Below are 19,774 nucleotides of genomic sequence, written 5' to 3'. Positions count from 1 at the left end.
GCTTCCTCTCCCTCAACAGCTGCGATAGATGTTTGGTCATCCTGTCAGCTCAGTACAGTGTGCACCTTTTTATTGAGTATCTCTTTGGCTCTAACAACTTAACTCCTATCCAAAGTGAATTTCAACAAGCAGGCAGTTCTGTGTTTTAATCAAATGTTCACTGAATATGCAAAATATACCGTACACTTTTTAGAAAGAGGTCAATTCAGGTAGAAGTCATTATCCCTCACTGATTTCCCTAATTAAATCTATGCCAGTCACAAAGGAGGAGACACAGATAAAGGAGAAGGAGCTGAGTTTGAGAAAAGAGTTTTAAGCTTTGAGATAAGTTAGATTGTGTGAAACGGGCTGCAAAAATATCGTGACTATGCACCAGATGTTTTGTTTAATCACTGTATATTCAATTAGACATATGTTTGCATGTGGATCTTTTGTCAGGAACAAATCTGTGCCCTCTCAGTAGTGGAATAATCCTTCTAGCTGCTCCTCCACTCCCCAAAATAGCACAGGCTTGAGGTCTAAGAAGGCCAAGTGGCCAGTTTTGTCATGCACCAGTGCTCTAAACAGTGCTCCGAGTACCTTGGGATGGTTATAACCTGACTGTAAACTGTGTCTGGATGGTGTCGGAGAGGTTACTCGTGGCGGCAGCTAATGCAAAGTGTTGACTGCAATAAACTTGAGGTAGTTAACCGCCATCATGCTCAGTGTGACCTTTACTGGACAGTGGAGCCCAAGGCTGGGTCCCGTCCTCCAGCTGTGAGTCAGTATTCCGCACTAACAACTGGATGCAATGGTTCACAAGTCCTCAGCTTTGCAGCGTAATTGGCGAGGTGGCCTTGTGAGTAAGAGTATGAAGGAACGAGGAAGAGTGGAAGCAAACTAGCGTGAGAGAGCGAGGAGATGTAGGGAGAATAAATGCGGAGTCAAATAAGGAAATGTGAAAGGAAAAGTAAACACATGAGAGAGCAAGAGATTGCTCCGGGCGAGGTTATGGGCTGTTTTTAATGTTATTTTGTTTATACTGTCCATCTTCATTCAGTGAGTCTGTCACAGTGATTCTTAATTCGCACACTAAGCGGGGGGAGTCAGAGGGGTTACGCTGCAGAGCCCTGTGAGCACGGGTCTGCAGAAACCCTACGGGGTCGCAGTAATTATCACTGCATGTGTAATCACAAGTCACAAACCATTACTCACACAATGCGTCACCTTTTATCGCCTGGATTTCTCTTTTGTCGTTCAGCCTGAGGTGCATATCGACAGTTACAGCATGAATTAAGAGACAGACATGACTGACTGGATCAATTATTATAGAGTGTTAAAGGGCAGATTTTCCATTCTGGGGGTCTGTGTCAGGTCTGTTATGAAGGTCTGTCAGTTTAGCTGATGCTCCATACAAAGGTCGCACTGCAGTGGTCTCTGTCATAGCAAGACTGCACACCTGTCACACACGTTTCTTATTGAAGTATTATCGCCCAGCATGCACAAGTAGAGCATCTGTAAGAACACTAATCCTACACAAAAGGCTCATTACTGTTGATGCATGTTACTGAGACTCGTACAGATAAAGTCAGAGTGAAGACTAGCCTCTTCAGTTAATGTGTTTATTCCAAATATGTTGTCTGATCATAACAGGCATGTGCCAACATGCAAAGCTAGTGTAACATTTTATTTTTTGCATTATGAGAAAGTCCAGATCTCAATTTTCAACCAATGATCTGTTCATTCAAAGCCATCCTGTCTGCATCAGCATGCCCTAAATGTGAACCTTAGCGCTCAGTAGTAAACAGGCATCTCGGATTATGCATAGAGAACAATTATCCAACTCTGTTCTTCTTCAGTGGACCAAAGCCACTTCCCCTTGCTGTCTATCCCTCCCTCTCTTTCTTTCTTTCTCTGTAGACGGATGTAATATTAATGAACACATCTTAGCCAGGATGGATAGTTTGAAGCCTTACTGTCCCCACTCAGACTGGGCTTCCATCAGTTTATTTACTAACTGCAATAAAAGAAGGGACAGAAGCTTCAGGGATCCTCTGAGGTGGCTGGTTGGTCAGATGGAAGATATGAAGACAGGGATGAAGATGGATGCGGCTTCTACTTACCGACTCATGTCAGCATCAAAGTTATATTTCAGATCCTGCCATGACCAATGGTAGTAATAGGTTACTTCTGAAAGAAATGAATCGCTTTACTTTACTACCTTAAAAAACGAATTAGTTGCATTGAGGTGTTTCTCAAAAATGAATGTGTTAGTTCATGTGTTTTGTTCATTGGCTTCACTTTCTCACAGGCCCCGCTGTTGTATGTGTAAAAATATTGACATTAATTGCAATTTTTTTTTCAATTTGCAGCAGCAACTGTAGTGACAGTTTGCTAACCCACAACCTAGCAAACGTTAGTTACATTACTTGCTGTGCCATTGTTTGCTCTATATCATGGTATTTGCCATGGTATTGGATTTCTCCAGAATCGCATATCCCACCTTTAAGGAGGGGTAGTGCTGTGTATTAAGTACTGTAAACATTGTATTAAACCCTGTTTTACAGCTGGGATCTGTGAGGCCCAAAAATAAGTAATGTGTAAAAGAACTTCTAAAGTAACACCATTTTAATTGAAATAGACAAATCAAATTCAAATCAATGTAGTTTCATGATTTACCAGGTAATCTGAGTATAGTAATGCATTGCAAAGAATTAATTATTCTTAAAAGAGAATTAATTATTGTGATCATATTAATAATGTCACTTGGGTAATTAAACTCTACTACATACTGTATAACCATAACCATAACTATAGCACAAAAAAACAGACACCAGCAGACAAAACACGCACATAAACTAAAACAAGCTTGTTTTCTGAATTCTACACGAGCATATGCAGCCACCCACACACATTCACAGACATACAGTATGCACACACATGCACAGGTTTCTGGAGCCCACTGAGCCCTGCGCTCTGACTCTGATTCACAGCTCAGTGTTTCTCTACCTTCTGAACCCCGGTTTCTAATCAGAGAATTAGCTGCAGTTTCCCCTGCCAAAATCCACACAGTAATCCATCTCACTTTGTCCACACTGTGGCTCATGCCCCACTAAAGCATTTGTCAGAATGCATGAAAGAGAGAGGGATACAGAAAGAGAGAAAGAGAGGGACAGAGAGACAGAAAGAGATCCTGGCAGCCGGGGAAATGTGCTTTCTTGGTTTCCTGGGTGGCTTTATTAAAGCCTATTAAGTGCACAATGACAATCTTTACATTTCTTCAGTATTGTTTCCACAAAAGAAACATGTTCTTATATTCTGAATACATCACAGCACAGATGAATCCTTGGCTTGGCTATACTGTTGATGTTATTGTATGACTGCTCTGTACCTGGTGTTATGGATGCTTTTGTCGAGTGCTGGGTCAGGCCAACTGTGCATTCAATGTCCAGCCCACTCTCTCAGAGCGTGATTAATGAGGGAGGAGATGGACAACCAGGGTGCATTCTAATCACCCACAAGGACAAGGAGAGATATGGAAAGGAAGAAAGAGAGGGAATAAGAGAGCAAAGAGAAAGGAAGAGAGAGAATGAGGTTATGTGTTGATATTACAGTTCTTACGCTCTGGTTAAAATCCTTTTCTGAGTGAAGCACAAACCTGAATTCTCTTCCCATCTGCAAGCACATAGACCCCACATACAAGCGCACACACACACACACACTTACGTGAATACTCTCACAGCCTCAGAAGCAAACACGGGGACATGAAAGACACAGAGGGGGCCTTATGGGGTTGGCTTTGGCAAGGCTCAGTCCAGTGGATCAGGACGAATTGGCCCATCTAGTTGCATACTGCAATACCCATAAGGCCTCTCACTCATGACTCATGTTCATCCCTCTGAACCTGGCTCTCAAAATAAAGTCACTGAGCTGTGCAGTTATTGTAGACAAAGTTGGAATTATCTATGCAAATTTCAAAGTGAAAGCGAGCTTGTGAATACTAATGGTGAATGATAGAGAGAATTACAGCAGCCAGGTGGGGAAGATGCAGGAGGATTGCTTTAATACATTAGACACTAGACATTAAAGTAAAAAATCCCCCCTGTGGTATTCACTTATAATGTTAAGCCTGTGATATGCAGAGCATTTATGGAGTTGCATGTATTTTGTGAGGAAGTGTTGCAATTTATTTTACAGCCCCATCTTTGTCTATATGAGTTACATATACCCTTCTTTTCCCAGAATGCCTTGAAATCTGAACACAAAATGGTAAGTCTAACGAAAAGCCTTTGCACTTTTAATTCTGGGGGATCGACACCAAATTCAAATTCAAAGTTTGACCTTTTGGGAAATATGGTTAATCACTTTCTTGTTGTAAGAAGAGAAGATCGATACAACTCACATAATATCATCTCAGTACAGCAAAGTCCAACCCATAACCCCCTCTAAAAGCACAACTTGTTGTTTTTATACTTTGTTTATTTATGGATTAAACAAACAAGATATAATGTGTTAGTTAGTGAGCTTTAGAGATACTGGTAGGGGGATTTTATTACCTTCGGACAGAGCCATGCTAACTTTTTTCCCCATCTCCAGTCTTTGTGCTAAGCTAAGCTAACCAGGTACTGGCTGTAGGGCTGTAGCTTCATATTTAACGGACAGGTATGACAGTGATATCTATTTTCTCGTCTACTAGTGTACTTCCCGAAATGTTGAACTACTGTTTTAAGGCACCATAGTTCATTGTATGTCACAATGTGAGAGATGGGTCTAATAAAGTCTTGGATGCAATCTGTGTCAGACTGTTTGATGTTAATTTTGAGACATGTCCAGATGATGTGAGGATTGCCTGGTGAATCATAGCACTACAGTATAAACAGAATAATTTGACAGCGGAAACAGAAAAAAGACAAAGCGATGGAGGAGATTGTGAAGCTGGTAAGCAAAGAGAAGGTAACATGAAATGCTGAATTTACAAAGTGAGTTTGAGGTCAATATGTTTTTAGCGTCAGCATTGCCCTCGCTTGCTAGTGTATTCTGCGTTCTTTATTTCTTGTCGTATTCTGATGGGTTGGTTTGATTGATGGATCGACTAATTTTCTTAATTATCCCAAAGGGAAATTGTTTTTTAGTGTGGGTAGAAAATTTAACATAAAAACATGCACAAGAAAAACAATCCAAGACATAATCCACACATGTCTGAGAGCCAATACAGCATATACAGTATGGTGTCATACCACACAAGCAGAGGGAAAACAATACTGTGATAAACCAAACATGCTGTATGCTGCCGCACCACAATCTAAGACCACCATTTTGGATTGACAACGACAGTTTTCATCCCATACACACACATTTCTCATACAATTGTCAATTTTCACATGGGACAGCCCAAAATCGCACGGTGTAAAAGGTCTTTAAGAGAAGGGAAAACTTCTATGCCATTAAAGTTCACTGTAGGAGTGCTCCAAATATTCCAAAATAATATTGCATCAACTGTAAAAAATAATTAAATCAGGAAACAAAATGGATCCACAAATACAACATATGCCTCCAGTAGGTGTATTTTTACACTCTGAGAAACACAAATACTGTGGCCACACTTAAAGCAGTTCTCCCTGCACACTCTCCTTCTACCTTTCCCTGCACAGTCTTCTCCTTGTTCCCGGTATAGTTCAGTTTCTGTGTCCCATGCTCCTTGCTATGCATCATGTTGGCCCAAAATGACGATTGATTGCAGTGCCACTGCCTTTGTAATCCGCTTAGGATGGATTTTGCATCTAAATCACTTTATTATTTATGTGCGTAACTCTTGCCAATGCCATTTGGAGGCAGTATGATTGGTGATCCATCACACATTATCCTTCACTGTGGTCATTAATATTGTAATGGGATGGACCTTTACCATGAAACTTCCAGGTGGAAGGGAATGCAGATCTCTTCTGGGAGGGCCAGTCTACTCAAAACACGAGTCAACAGAGGGAAGATTATCAGGTGTGCTTGCTGCCAGACGGACTCTCCAGAGATGTTGTTAGTTCGCCCTCTCTCTGCTATTAACGTCTCTCTGCCGTTCTCTCTCTCTTCTCTGCTTCCATGGTTGCAGAGCAGCTTGTAGCTTCATACATGGCCTCTCAGAAAAATATGGGATGTTATTCTTTCATTGTCCTTCTCCATCAGGGCTTCAATCACCCCCTGCCAATTACACGCATCTGCTGCCTACAGGCAGACACACACAAGCACACGGTGCCACATCAGGACACAGTTGAAACAACCACCTCTGTAGATTAAAAACAAGAAAAGATGGATACACATCTTACCACATAAAGGGTAAGAGTGATATGCATAACAAAGTATTTGGTGCAAATACATCAAAGGAGTAAGACGGTGTAGTCCCTCATTTATCCAGGAGTGTTCTATCGTAGAAAAGGTTTCAGTCGTAGTCATCTGGACACTGTTTTCAGAATCAAGACGTTTCGGCTCCCATCCGGAAGTCATTCTCAATTGTGAAAAAAAATGGGACGGGAACTAGAAATTTAAGCTACTCTGTGTTACATAAGCCCTGCCCTCAGGAAGGAATCTGCCTGAGTATCTGTTAATAGCTAGTTTCACCTGAAACTGACCTAATTGATTCCAAGATAGCCCAGTAATCAGTAATCAGGCCTATTGTTTTCTGGCTGCATCTACCTCATCACTGTTAAGTACCTGATTAGCATATGATTGGCGTGACCAAGGTGATAATACACTGTGATAGACTTTGGGCAGATTGAATCTCAGACCACCATTTCTGTTCAAAGAGGGGTTCTCTTTTTTTCCTAAAAATGGCTTCCTTGACACCCCGTTCAAACCAACTCTTCTCTCTACTTAGAATCTTCACCTCGCTGTCTTCAAATGTGTGGTTTGTAGCTTTTAGATGCAAATGCACAACGCTCTGTAATCCTGAGTTAGCGTGTCGTCTGTGCTGATAAAGTCTAAAAGCTGTCTAAAGATCCTTTGTAGTTTTTTAGACAGTCCAGATACATAAGGAATGGAGACACCGTTCCTTCTTGGTTCTGTTACACTTTTGTCCTGTTTTTTGGCTCTTTTAACTTTGTTGATAGCCCAAGTAGGATAACCACAGGCTGAGAGTGCATTCTGGACATGCCTTTCCTCTTTCTTCTTACCCTCTGAGCCGGTGGGCACTTCTTGGGCTCTATGTTGTAATGTCCGGATTACACCCAGCTTGTGCTGTAATGGATGGTGTGTGTCAAAGAGCAAGTATTGATCCGTATGTGTTGGTTTCCTGTACACTTCTATCTGGAGCTTTCCGTGCTCTCCTCTGAGTGTAGAACAATCAAGAAAGGCCAAGCGGTTCTCTTTGGCGTCTTCTTGTGTGAACTTGATGTTGGGGTCCACAGTATTGATATGCTCTGAGAACGCTTCCAAGTCTTGTTTCTTGATTTTCACAAAGGTGTCATCCACGTAGCGGTACCAATGACTTGGTGGTGTGCCCGGGAATGAGGATAACGCCTTCTTCTCAAACTGTTCCATGTACAGGTTGGCCTCGATGGGAGAGACCGGAGAGCCCATATTATATAAATTTCTAGTTCCCGTCCCATTTTTTTCACAATTGAGAATGACTTCCGAATTGATCTTGATTCTGAAAACAGTGTCCAGATGACTACGACTGAAACCTTTTCTACGATACATCAAAGGAATTTTACAATCAAAACTCTTTGTCATCACTCTTTGTCTCTTATGGCTGCCCACTGAGTCCACTGAGGAGCGAGGCCATAGCAATACAGCAGACACATCTCAGTGAGTGTAGAAGGAAACTGCTCAGATGAATTTGAGGTTCATGGATGCTAGCAATCATCATGTCACTGTGTCACGAGGAATTCCCCCAGTCAGATTTTAGCCAGAGGGAAGAGAACACACAACAACACAAGTGAGATGTAGACAGGCCCGGCTCTAGACAACAGTGGGCCCTAGGCCAGATTTTCTTTGGGGGCCCTCCTTACTTTAGAAGAGGGACCAAGTGTGTGCACATCCAGGCAAAAATATTCAGGTGCAAGACAAAAAATATATAACTGCAGGGCCCTCCTTACTTTATAAAACTATAAACTATATATATAGTTTAACTATAAATAAAACTATATAAAACTATTATTTGTTTTATGAGGACAACATGACAACCCTTTGATATTGTATTACCACAGTGTGGCAAGAACATTCCTGCAATCTATAAAGTGTGCATAAGTCTTTCTAACCTGTCAACGAAAAATGAGGGTGCTACAACTCTTGACGATAGGCATGTTGGCAGAAAAACAACACAACCAAGCCAACACTCAACAGCATTCATACAATTCAAAATAAGCTCGAAAAAAATGAGCTAATTCTTGCACTAATAATCTGAATGGTTCATTTATATATAGACTTAATTGTATTTCCGGTATTGTAGATGCTGCAAATACAACTGTAGAGCAATGTAAGAATTTCAAAATATATTTTTCAATTCAGTACATTTTGATAGGTTGATGCAGGGCGGCTTGTCATACATGAATGACGCCTGCTTTTTGTTGATGGCAGTGCCTGTCGACCTGTTGACAGAATGCCGCATGAGAGCAGGTGAAATTTTTGATCTCTTCATTCATGCATAATGCCAATTCTGTAATACTGCTGCCTTTAAATGACCTGACCATTTTATCCTTGTGATTATTCTGCTGGTGAAATAAAGTCCTGTTGAGAGGGTCAATCTCTCTCTCTCTCTCTCTCTCTCTCTCTCTCTCTCTCTCTGCCATCCGTGACAGTTCTCCTGTACGCAAAGCCGTTACACTGGCACGCTATGCAGACACGTGTATGCTCCTCTCTTTCTCTGTGCCTCTCTTTGGTGATGCAGTCAGAGATTCCTGTGCTCGTGATGTTGAATGGCTTGATCTATCCATTGAGGAGGGGGCTGCATGTTTTGGGTCAGAAACATTGATTTGCTTTATGTTTCCTAGCAACATATATATATATATATATATATATATATATATATATATATATATATATATATATATATATAAGGATTTATGGGCCATACACAATTGTGTATTCAGCGTATAGGGGCGTATAGGGCAGGCCGGGCATGGACGTTGAGATATTTGTACTTAACTTGCCTTATGCAACAACAGAGCAGGTAACTTTAGCTGGCTGTATGTAGGGTGGGATTGTAAGTGAATTTATTGTGACTGTAGTGAAATTTAAACTAGTTTTGGGGCCGAAATGGAGAGAGCCATGGAGATGGAGACTGGTGCTGTGTCCTAATTACAGTACACACTCATTTTAAGCAAGATTGAGTATGAAGTTCTTTCATTTTAGCCAAAATTAGGTATATATCAAGATTACAGTATGCACACTAAATGTACTAATCACACAGGTGATTTGAATTATTTTGGATAATTAGACCCCTTCCCAGGATTGTGATTCCATGTACAGACTGTGCTTAATTGGGTGAACTCCAAAACACTGGCATAGTGCAACTTTGAGATGAACTAGTTAATGCATGTATTTAACTTGTCATGGCTGAATCCAAATTGAAAATTGTAGTGTGTCAACACTTACTGTAAAAGCCATTGGAATAAGAAATTAAAGTTTACCACAGCATCTCCACTACCTGCTGCTGTTTGATTATCAGTGGATAGGAAATCAATGTCATACTGCTGCCTGAATTCCATTTTAGTTTTTTAAGTTTTGCTACGTAACAAGCATCACTGTCACGGCTAAAGGGAGCACAGCCATTGACATTTCCCCCACTCTCTTGTTAGCTTTGTTTCACCTGTTAGGACAGAGCAACGTACACCTTTATTATTATTATTATTATTAGTACATGGAGTCCTGTGACTTCACTGGTAGCTCACCTTCTAGCTCCAACCACATAATCAGCCAGAATAACTGAAAATGTTGCTTTGCAGTGCCTTTAAAACTAATTTTGGATAATAGTGAGACATCCCCAGGAACATCTTAGCAAACAAAATGGAAGAATTAAATCTAGCTACAAACAGTTTGTTGACATTAAATTGGCAGGAGTGCTCCCTAATTGCTTGATTGATGTCTGCATGTCTGGTATCATTTTCTAGTGTATTTATTTCCTGTATACTGACTCCCAAGACAGTACACTATGCATATTTGTATACCTTATAGCATTAACTGGAACACAGCCTGGGTTGGAATGATTCAGCACCACGGAGAGAGACAAGACGGTAACATTAAAAAATTAAAATAAAGTCAGTATGCATACTAAATTTCCTTGATTTTTGCTAGGTTTTTGGTGTTGATTGACACTCTTATCCCACAATTCAATGCACATAGGAATAGGAACATATATATAACATTATATATATATATATATATATATATATATATATATATATATATATATATATATATATATATATCCATATATATACATATAAAGTGTATTAAGTTATTTTATACAACTGTATAATACTATACATTTTTGAATACTTTACAGTATTAAGTGGGGAACATGGGTTGAAATATTTCAGCACCATGGAGAGAGACAGAAAAAGCATACTAAAATCCGCTTTTTTGCTTGATTTTTGATGTTAATTGCCACTATCACAACGCCATTCACAAGGAAAATATAAGAGCTGCTCACAGCTGCAAAACAGTAAAACGTATTTTGAATAGTTGTGATCCATCTCCATGATCATGTTATCAAACAGTATTAAGTATTAAATCTTTGGACAAACATTTTGCTTTCTCTTTTAGGTTTCAAAATTTTACATGCAGGTGCAGTCCAAAATCCTTTGGTATCATGCATGTATAGTATAATATTCAGTAAAGTGTGCTAATTTGTTGTATATTTATATACTTTATAGTATTAATTGGGATGTTGTCTGGGTTTGAATGTTTCAGCACCACAAAATAGACAACAGAGGAAAGATTCTTCATGTCTACTCTGCAAGACTCAATATTCAACATCTGTGTTCATGTGGAGTGCTTTCAGAGAAATGTCTTCATGCTCGTAACTCTGAATTGCGTAGAGACACTGCACTTACGCCATTCAGAATAGCAGTGCATGCACTGCTATTTAGTAATGATTGCTGTGCTCACAATCCTAGATGTGATCTCATAAACTCCTATTCATATTTGATAGGGTAATGGAGCATCCATTTTTTCACTCAGCGGCAGGGGTACGAAGGTGCCTCCAGCTGTGTTATTTTTGCATTCTTTCATCAGCTGTTTTTCATCCATGCGCACGCACACACACACACACACACACACACACACACACACACACACACACACACACACACACACACAGAGTGACAGTCTCATCTTCTGTGGGGGCGGCAGGCTATGACCTTTGACACTTGTGTATCATTGAGTGCACAGATTAGTCATCACCAGTGCGTCTGAGCAGCTGAGGTGGATCTGTGCAGTCGCAGTATGATGTGATTATTCCACTGACCTCTTTTCCAGTGACCACTGCCAGAAAACCATGCTTTTTTTCAAACATACCTCTGCCTCCACAACAACATGTTCTGCTTCTTTTTACATGGGCTGCGAATGATCTCAGTAAACATAGTCAACGATGGTTGAAACACAAACATATTAGAATGCAATTCCTCCAGCAACAAAAGAATATTAGCTTACCTACAGATGTGATCTCCGAAAGTGAGGTGCAATCAACTTGCAGGTAATAACACTTTAATGAAACGTTTTCCAACAGGAAGATAGACCTATGTGGCTGATTCATTTCTCCGCCATGTTAATATAAAAATCATCAGCTTGGGAGGATGAGACTGAGGGTGTCCTTAATTGCCAATTAAGGATGTATCTCCCAGTCATACTCCTGCCACATGACTTGTAGATTGAGTGATAACAATGAGGGCAGGATTGCCTTGCTGCAGGGTTGGTTGAATTGAACTCTGGAGTAATGGAAATACTTTCGATTATGTTTGCTTTCTCAACCAAAAACAAGCAATCACACGTGAAGAGAGTCAAATGATTTGCAGAGAAGTAACAAATAAATCACTCACACTATTATCATGGATATGGTAGAATGCTCAGTGATGGTTTTGGCTCCAGCCGGTGCTAGTCCTGGTTGTGACTAGGTTTGAATAACTGATGTGTTTTTCTGCTTATTTGCTGATTACAACATCCATAATGCTAAATATCAAACTAAAGATAGACTTAAAGAGCAAAAACACATTAGCCACCATTAATCAGGCAAAATCATTACTTGCTGATGATTTTTGATCTTTACCATCATGGAACAATAGAGATGCACAAAATGTTTCATTAACCATTGTTGCTATATTTTCAGATCAGAAAATGTGTTAATTGTGGAAAGGTAACATCAAACACCTATCCAAACAGACAGGCCTTCATAAACAGCAGACATCATCTTAACAATAGGAACGCAAATGAAGAAGCCACTTAGGTCTCTCAGCAGCCAGATGGATTTTTAGAAGAGGCTGGGACAGTCGAGACAGCTTATTGGTTTGATGTTTAGATTGACAAATGCAGTCTAGAAAAAAAACAGGCAGGCCGATAACCTGTCCTGTCGATGCAGAGGAGACACAATAACCTTTAAATCAGCTCTGTATTTTCTTTCTTTAAATATTAAATTTATATTGTGCACATAATCTGTGTTAGTTACAGCTAATGTGCATTAACCCAGGAGTTAACAGTCTAGGGAATATTATTTTCACTGGGTAATGCCCTTGAACTGGGTTTGTTTACCTCAATTTTGTTCATTATCTTATATAAAACTTTCTTTCTTTCACTACCAACCCTAACCACCCTGAGGATACTGTATAATGGAGTGGCAGAGTGTATGAACAGTTAGAAAGATCATGTTCAAGCAAGAGTTCAAAAACACATGTCCTGCTGAAATGTCCACAAAGTCATTCTCTTCATACCTAAACCACAGCTGAACCAACACTATAGCTTCCCCAAGATTGGACAGAAACCATTAATGTCATCAATAAGCCTAAGTGACACATTATAATGAAGCAAAGCCTGTAAGCTAGTTCTGTCAACAAAAGTCAGCTGCACTTCATTCTATTGCACCTCAGAGGGGACATTACCGTCACTCCCCAATCCCTGCTGTGTAGAGGGAGCTTGTGGGGAGTGACCAGGTCAGAGTCTAGATGCCAAATATCAACTGTGTACATATTCTACTTTCCCATAATAATCCATTCCAGTTCCTAACTAAACTTCCATCATGCACTGCTCTCTTTGATCAACTCATTCTAACATTTTTTAAATTCTGTAATATACTGACACCCAGTGATATTTGCACTCTTTACTCCTTGGCACCCTTGTTCCCTGGTTGAAACACCAAGTCAAAGACCAAAGTCAGATATTTTACGTTCACATAATAATCCATTCCTGTTCTGCTCTTAACTTCCATCATGCATTGCTCCCTTTGATCATCTTATGTTGATACTTTTAACTGTGTAACATACTGACACCCAGATATATTTGCACTCTTTACACTCTGGACCCCAGGTTCCCTCGTTGAATCACCAAACACATTGCAAAGACTTTAATCAAAAGGTCTCTTGCCTGTACGTAGTATTATCCAGTCATGATCATTTTAAAATTATGTTTTAAAGCAGGAGTGTCTAGGAATGTGCTCTGCTGTATCTTTGCAATCCATCCCTAGGCTTCACAAAGCAGGACAAGGCTCAAGATGATGCCCTTTACAGACAAAACTAATTCTGACTGAGCGAAACAAATGTGAATAAAAACACTTGGCAACATGTGGTCAACATCCACAAAAACAACCCATAGCAAAGTGCATGCACAGTAGAAAATCAGTGTTTGCACAGCATATTGTAGCTGCATCCCATGCCACTTAACATATTCTGTTCTGCTCAAGTAGTGTGTCTCAAGAACTTTAACATACTTTTTGCAAGTTGCTGCCTGGTAAATGTTAAAATCAAACTGTGATTACATTCACTAGTGGATCAGTGAACTGATTCAGCAGGGATTTTCTCCAAAACAGCGTGACAACAAACACAGACACTTCAGCATTTAGGAGCCAAGGGAAGTTCTAAACTAAAAGTCTGAAAGATGCCTGAGGCATTTTGTGTTCCCGAGAGAGACAATCCATTCCTCTAGCAAAGAACAGGCTTTAACGAAACATTCTGTATTTCAAGGAGAAAGTTTTTCTGAAGTGCTGTATGGACTGTATCTTATTGGCCCTTCATGAGTTCCTAGTGGCATCTGCAATGCAAGCAATGCAGAAATTTCTCACTAAAGAGAGAAAAAGAGAAAGCAAAGAAGACTCACCAAGAGGCTGTCCAGCGATGATACGGGCATTTTCTCCCGCCACAGCTGCTCGGGCATTCCTCTCGTTCAAATACTGTACGAAGGCGTAACCCTTATGCACAGAGCAGCCCACTATCTTGCCGTACTTGGCGAAGATGACCTCTATGTCGGTCTTCTTGACGATGGCTGTGTTGAGGTTGCCAATAAAGACTCTGGAGTTTAGGGAGCGCGGGTCATTTTTGTTGGTGACGTTGCTGGTCTGGATTTTACCAGTCATTCTCCTCCAGTTGCCCTCCTGGGACACAGACAGAGGGGGGAGGGGAGGACATGTCTTTAGTGGTTTTGGACAGGCCGACTCCTGCTAATTATGTTAATCACCCCAAAGTCTACGAAATCAATAAATAAGACATTGTGAAATAAATAATCCTTTAGTAAAATATATAAATGAACCACTAAACCATCAAACAATTTAAGGAATTCTTAAAAAAAAAGTCATTATTATGAAATGTAATTTTATCATTCTCATTTTCATATTACATGCCCCCAGCCTCCCAGCAGGCCCACCAACTGTTCGCTAGCTTACTAGTTAGTTCCTCTTGGCTAGAAAAACCACAGAAAAAGACTGTTTTTGCTCTTCAGAGTTGTGACATCTTTACAATCAACACTGCCAAGATATAATATTGAATTAACCAGTTAACTGCACCCATTAATACTGGCTCTTTAATTACTTTAACTCACTTAAAGCTAGTTAGCTAATTAGCCAGGGAGGTAGGTAGCATGTGCAGAAAGCAACAACTGCCACCATACCACATTTAGCATGTTAGCTCCTGTTAGTTAGAGCAACAACATCAACATAGTTCTGAATGAGCCAACTAGCTTCTGAAGAGCAAAGACATGCAGTCTTTCTCAGTGGTTTAGCTACCCAACAGGAGCTAGCTGGCAGCTGCTGAGCCTGCAGAGAGGCTGCGGGAATGTGATTGGCTGAAAAGTGAAGGGGCGGTTCATGACTCCACTGTCATGAGAAGTGACATTGTGAAATAAAATGTGACTAGGAAAGGATTATTATTAAATAAAAACAGACTTGAAAGGGGCATTTTGAAAGAGAACTTATATAATTAAATAAAAATCAACTATGTTAATGTGGAAATAAGAACGATAAAATCACACAATTCATAATAATGAGTAAAGCTTTATTCATTTCTTAAATTACTTCACAATTTATTGGCTTATTTATCGGCTCCTTTTTACTCAATTTTATTCATATGATCATTGATTTCATAATGTCTTATTTACTTATTTAATACTGAACACTTTAGGGCTCCATAAAACACAAGGTTTGTAGTGGAATTTGCTGTTGGAATCTAAATCACTTAATTTAAATACACACTTTTTCAAGACAGTTTTTCATCTTATTTATGTGCAAGGTCACTGGCCAGTCAACAGCTTACCTAAGCTACAGTTTTGCATGGTTGAAATGCTACCACTGGATGGCTCAGTGGGAGAATTAGAAGGAGCAACAATATGTGAATGTCGCAGCAGTTTCCTCTGCTTTGTGAGAAACCAAATACAGTAGCTGTCAGTGGAAAATCTTTGCTTTCTCAATACCCATATTGTTGCATCCCTAATGCTTTGTGTGCCATTTCACTGATCACAGAATGCGTAGGCTGTAATTCATGTTACAGTTTTATTCAGACTTTTTTGTGCTGTCAAGTTATCAGCATACATTAGCCTCAGCTTTTGTAAGCCTCCCCTGCAATTATTTCTAAGTGACCTTTTCATAACCTGAATGTTAGTTTTTACATTGACTGGCTGCAGGATCATTACATCTCCCAAGGAAAGGATGCACTATTAAACAATTCAAGTTCTATATTTAACTACAGTTATCATAAAGTAGATAGATACATAGATAGATATGTATCCTACATATTTCTCTTTGCTCTTTCCATTGATTTTCTTTTTTATCCACACACGTCATTTCATTTTCATAGCTGAGGAAATCCAAGTTTTCATTACCGTTTATATTCCAAAATGGATTACACTCGTGCATTAAATACTGTGAAATATTGTGAAGAAAACACTGAATATTCAATATTTGCCTCCTCTGAGTCTCTGTCCCTGACACACGGTGATAACAACTATTCAGCTTTGAGATGGAGAACCTGAATAATGGATCCAATCCTCAGTAAATAGGATTAGTAACCAAGGTAACACTGATGTTGTTGGAATATCGCATTGATACACACATGCACACACATTTTGTCACCGGCAGTCTTTTTTTTACCTTTATCCAACTTATTTTTCCAATGCAAGAGGCTGTAGGTCCTTATAGCTCAGCCTCCTTGACTTGACACTATGTGGTGTCAGTATATTCACAATTACATGATATAGTTTTATTGTGAAGTGCTAATGGGTTTGTTCAGCTAATTATAGCATGGCATGAGATTATGTCAAAAATACAGAGAGAGGATGTAATTCACAACCTAAGTGATGGTTTAATTACATCGTAAGGTTGCTTGTTCTGTACAGTAGATGAAGGAGGAAACTGTCCAGTCCTCCAGGAAGTAGCCATGTGATTTACAGAGGTGAGATTCTCTGTCCATCCATGTATCCATTACACTTGAGACTGAGATCGAGCAAATGTTTTTAGCATTACATCACCTACAGTATAATGCTATTCGCTTTCCCATGACTGTTCAACACCCACTACAGTTGCGTGATGGTTCACGGCTCCTATGGGCTTGCGGTTTACAGTGCTGCATTGGTGTGAGCTGTTTCTGCGTGTGGGTGTGTTTGGGAATAAATTGCTGCTCGCCATCTCTCAAGTGGCCTTGACATTTATCAGCAGCAGACACTGAAAATTAATGTGGCGCAGGCACACACATACATGTGCTAACTCAAATGAGCTCCACAATGACCACCTAATGTTAGTTTAAACCCACATTCTGACACCCATCCCATATTGATGTTCGTGGATGGGTCACAGGGAACATGACAAATCAGTGGAGAAGCGTTAGATTGCCTCTCTCGTCAGATAAATCAGGAGTGGGTAACGGTCACGGAGCCCTTTTACCGCTCCTTACTGTTATATTTCATGTTGTCTTGTCTGTTGTTTTCTTTAGAGCAGGACACTAATTTATTCCATCAGTGGTTTTCCTGCTGACCTTGCCGTTTAGTTTATTTACAACCTCCATTAAGATTTTCATCCTATGAGGTGATAGCGTCATGAGGAGAAACATGGGAAAACACCACAGGAAGTGATAGGCACCAGGAGTGTAATTGGCAAAATAATTGTTCCGAGGACTTGACATTTGTTATCAAAAAAGCACAAAGAAGAGCTTTGTCCCAGAAATGCAGTCTACAAACTGCTTTTAGAGGAAAAATGATGCTTTTCAAAGCCCACTCTTTAAAAATGATTACAGCTTCTACAGTACTGCCTTTTTTGTCAGTAAAGAGCAGAAGACAGATAAGTCTTCATTTCTTCGTGCCAGCGTGGCCGGGTCAGAACAGGTGTCACATTTTTCAAAAGGTGGATGTCTCCTTTTGGAATGAAACACTGGTCTTCCGGCATTGCAGAAAATCCTGGCATACTTTGACTCTAATACTTTATGAAGAAGCATCCCAATCTTGTTCCAATGATAAAGAAATATAGATAAGTTTAGCAGAAAAAGAACCAACGTCATGTGGTTGACAACACTGCTGTGTTGGGAAAGTGGTTGAGTCAAAAAAGAAGAAAGGATTTAGTACAGAAGTAGCCATATTACCGGGTTGTACCTTGCTCTGAAATGCATTGTGCCTTGGTAGAGAGGCTCTTAAATGGTTGTTGTTTGGGTCTGGCCACCTGCCTGATTTATAGACATTTTTTCATGGAGGGAGGAAACTCATTGAATTGATTCGTTTTGTAATTTCCTACCACTCCACCAGTGTACATTTCTCTTCGCCATGCCTCAGCCACTCTGCTCTGATTGTTGCCAAGGCAGCTTGACGGGCTGAAGAAAGGCTGGAGAAGCTGCTCAGTGAAACAGAACAGAGAAAGGTAGCCTGATACACCTTTTCCAATGGTGTAGCTGCCATGTACTGCAGAGGTGGAATAATTGTTTCATGGATTCCTTCCATTTATATCTTGTCTTAAAATGTGTCTCTCTGCCTGTGAAAGCAATGGCAACAACCGAAAAATAAATTCCCTCTATTTGTAAATCAATGCCACTATTTGTATTGTAAGCTGCAGAGCATTTCTGTGGTGTAACTAGCCATAAATCTGTGCACTTTTGTGAAGCGTGGTCAGAGGGCGAACCTATTCTGCCCCACAAAGATAAACGGCAGTCTCAACATTTTGTCTGATTTGAAGGTAAAAGAACAGTCGTGGAAATTTGATTTATGATAACAGGATAACGGCCTTAAAGCAATTAAATCCTATATAGGACATTCCACATTTCTACCTACCCCTTGAAAAAATGTGTTTAGTCTTCAAGATAGAGAGAGATTAACCTCCTTTCCCCCACATTTTCAATCAGTTGCTGCCCTTTGGCTTTATGAGTCAAGATACACAGTGTTGGGCTGGAATTCAACTCAGTAAGTAGACAGCTACAGAAAAGAGGTTCTATAAAAGGAAGAGGAACAACTCAAATTTTGCCCACCAAGGGTGCTTAAAGCGCTGTAAAAGTGTAAATAAATTATGGTGAATGGGGCATTTCACAACACTACTTATGGCTATTATATGTCATACCTGAGGGATTATTTTTTCTGAACAATACTTGTATAGAGAAAGACAGCAATATCTTTTGAGTTTAAACCTGTAATGGTGTGAGGACTGGAGACAATAAGGGGGGTGTGCTTTTGTCTACTACCCTCAACCATGGAACTCAAACAGTTTTAGTGTATCAAATGTCTTTGATAAGCATTTTCCATGGTCGTTTTAGAAGAATATTGAATCAGATATCAACATGCAGTGTGAGTAGATCCGAGCAGAGTATTTTCATTTAGAGAGGATGGGTACACACTGGACACAACACTATTAGATGATGGATAGCTTTTCTCTGGTATTGTTCCTTGTATTGATTGTCTTTATTGTTTAACTTTTTTTGTATTGTTTTCTTTTGTACTGTGTTTACCCATTTATTTTGGAAATGACTACATGTAATGTGAAAGGGGTAGCTTGAAGTGAAGCTGCAGCTGGCCGTTTTTTCGGCAATAAAGCTCTGACAAACCCACTGTACGCTACCTGTCCAGCACCAAACGGTATACTGGCAAAGTTAGCGACTAGCTAACGAACATATTGAAGCATTTAGCAGCTAAAGCGAGGACAGAGAAAGAGATATTTTTCTCATGAGTTGATGATGAAAGAAGAGTGGACATTGGACTTACATGAGCCGGAGATCGAAACACAACGCCAAATAAATGCTAATGTTTCTCAGTGTCTGCTAAGCATATAAGTAGGCAATTGTTTGCTAACACGTTCACCATATCAACTTTAAAATGTGATAATATGTTTTCACAGCTTGTTCTGCTGCCCCTTAGTGGCCAAACAATC

At 39.9% G+C, this 19,774-nt stretch overlaps 1 protein-coding gene across 2 annotated transcripts in view; it reads right to left on the bottom strand.

Moving 5' to 3' along the window:
- Positions 1–19,774, bottom strand: part of LOC122866784 (RNA-binding Raly-like protein) — a 100,909-nt gene that overhangs the window by 46,284 nt on the left and 34,851 nt on the right. The window contains exon 2 of one of the 2 annotated variants that reach the window (XM_044176892.1): positions 14,269–14,542. In XM_044176892.1, the coding sequence (XP_044032827.1) occupies positions 14,269–14,524 (256 nt within the window). In that variant the 5' untranslated portion in view covers positions 14,525–14,542. Of the gene's footprint in view, positions 1–14,268; positions 14,543–19,774 lie in introns of those variants that run through there. The other variant, XM_044176893.1, reaches the window with a different exon arrangement.

The sequence above is a fragment of the Siniperca chuatsi genome, linkage group LG19 (genome assembly GCF_020085105.1).
Source record: "Siniperca chuatsi isolate FFG_IHB_CAS linkage group LG19, ASM2008510v1, whole genome shotgun sequence".
Classification (NCBI taxonomy): Eukaryota; Metazoa; Chordata; class Actinopteri; order Centrarchiformes; family Sinipercidae; genus Siniperca; species Siniperca chuatsi.
The sequence above is the reverse complement of the archived record's forward strand: the minus strand, read 5'-3'. Positions and strand labels throughout refer to the sequence as shown.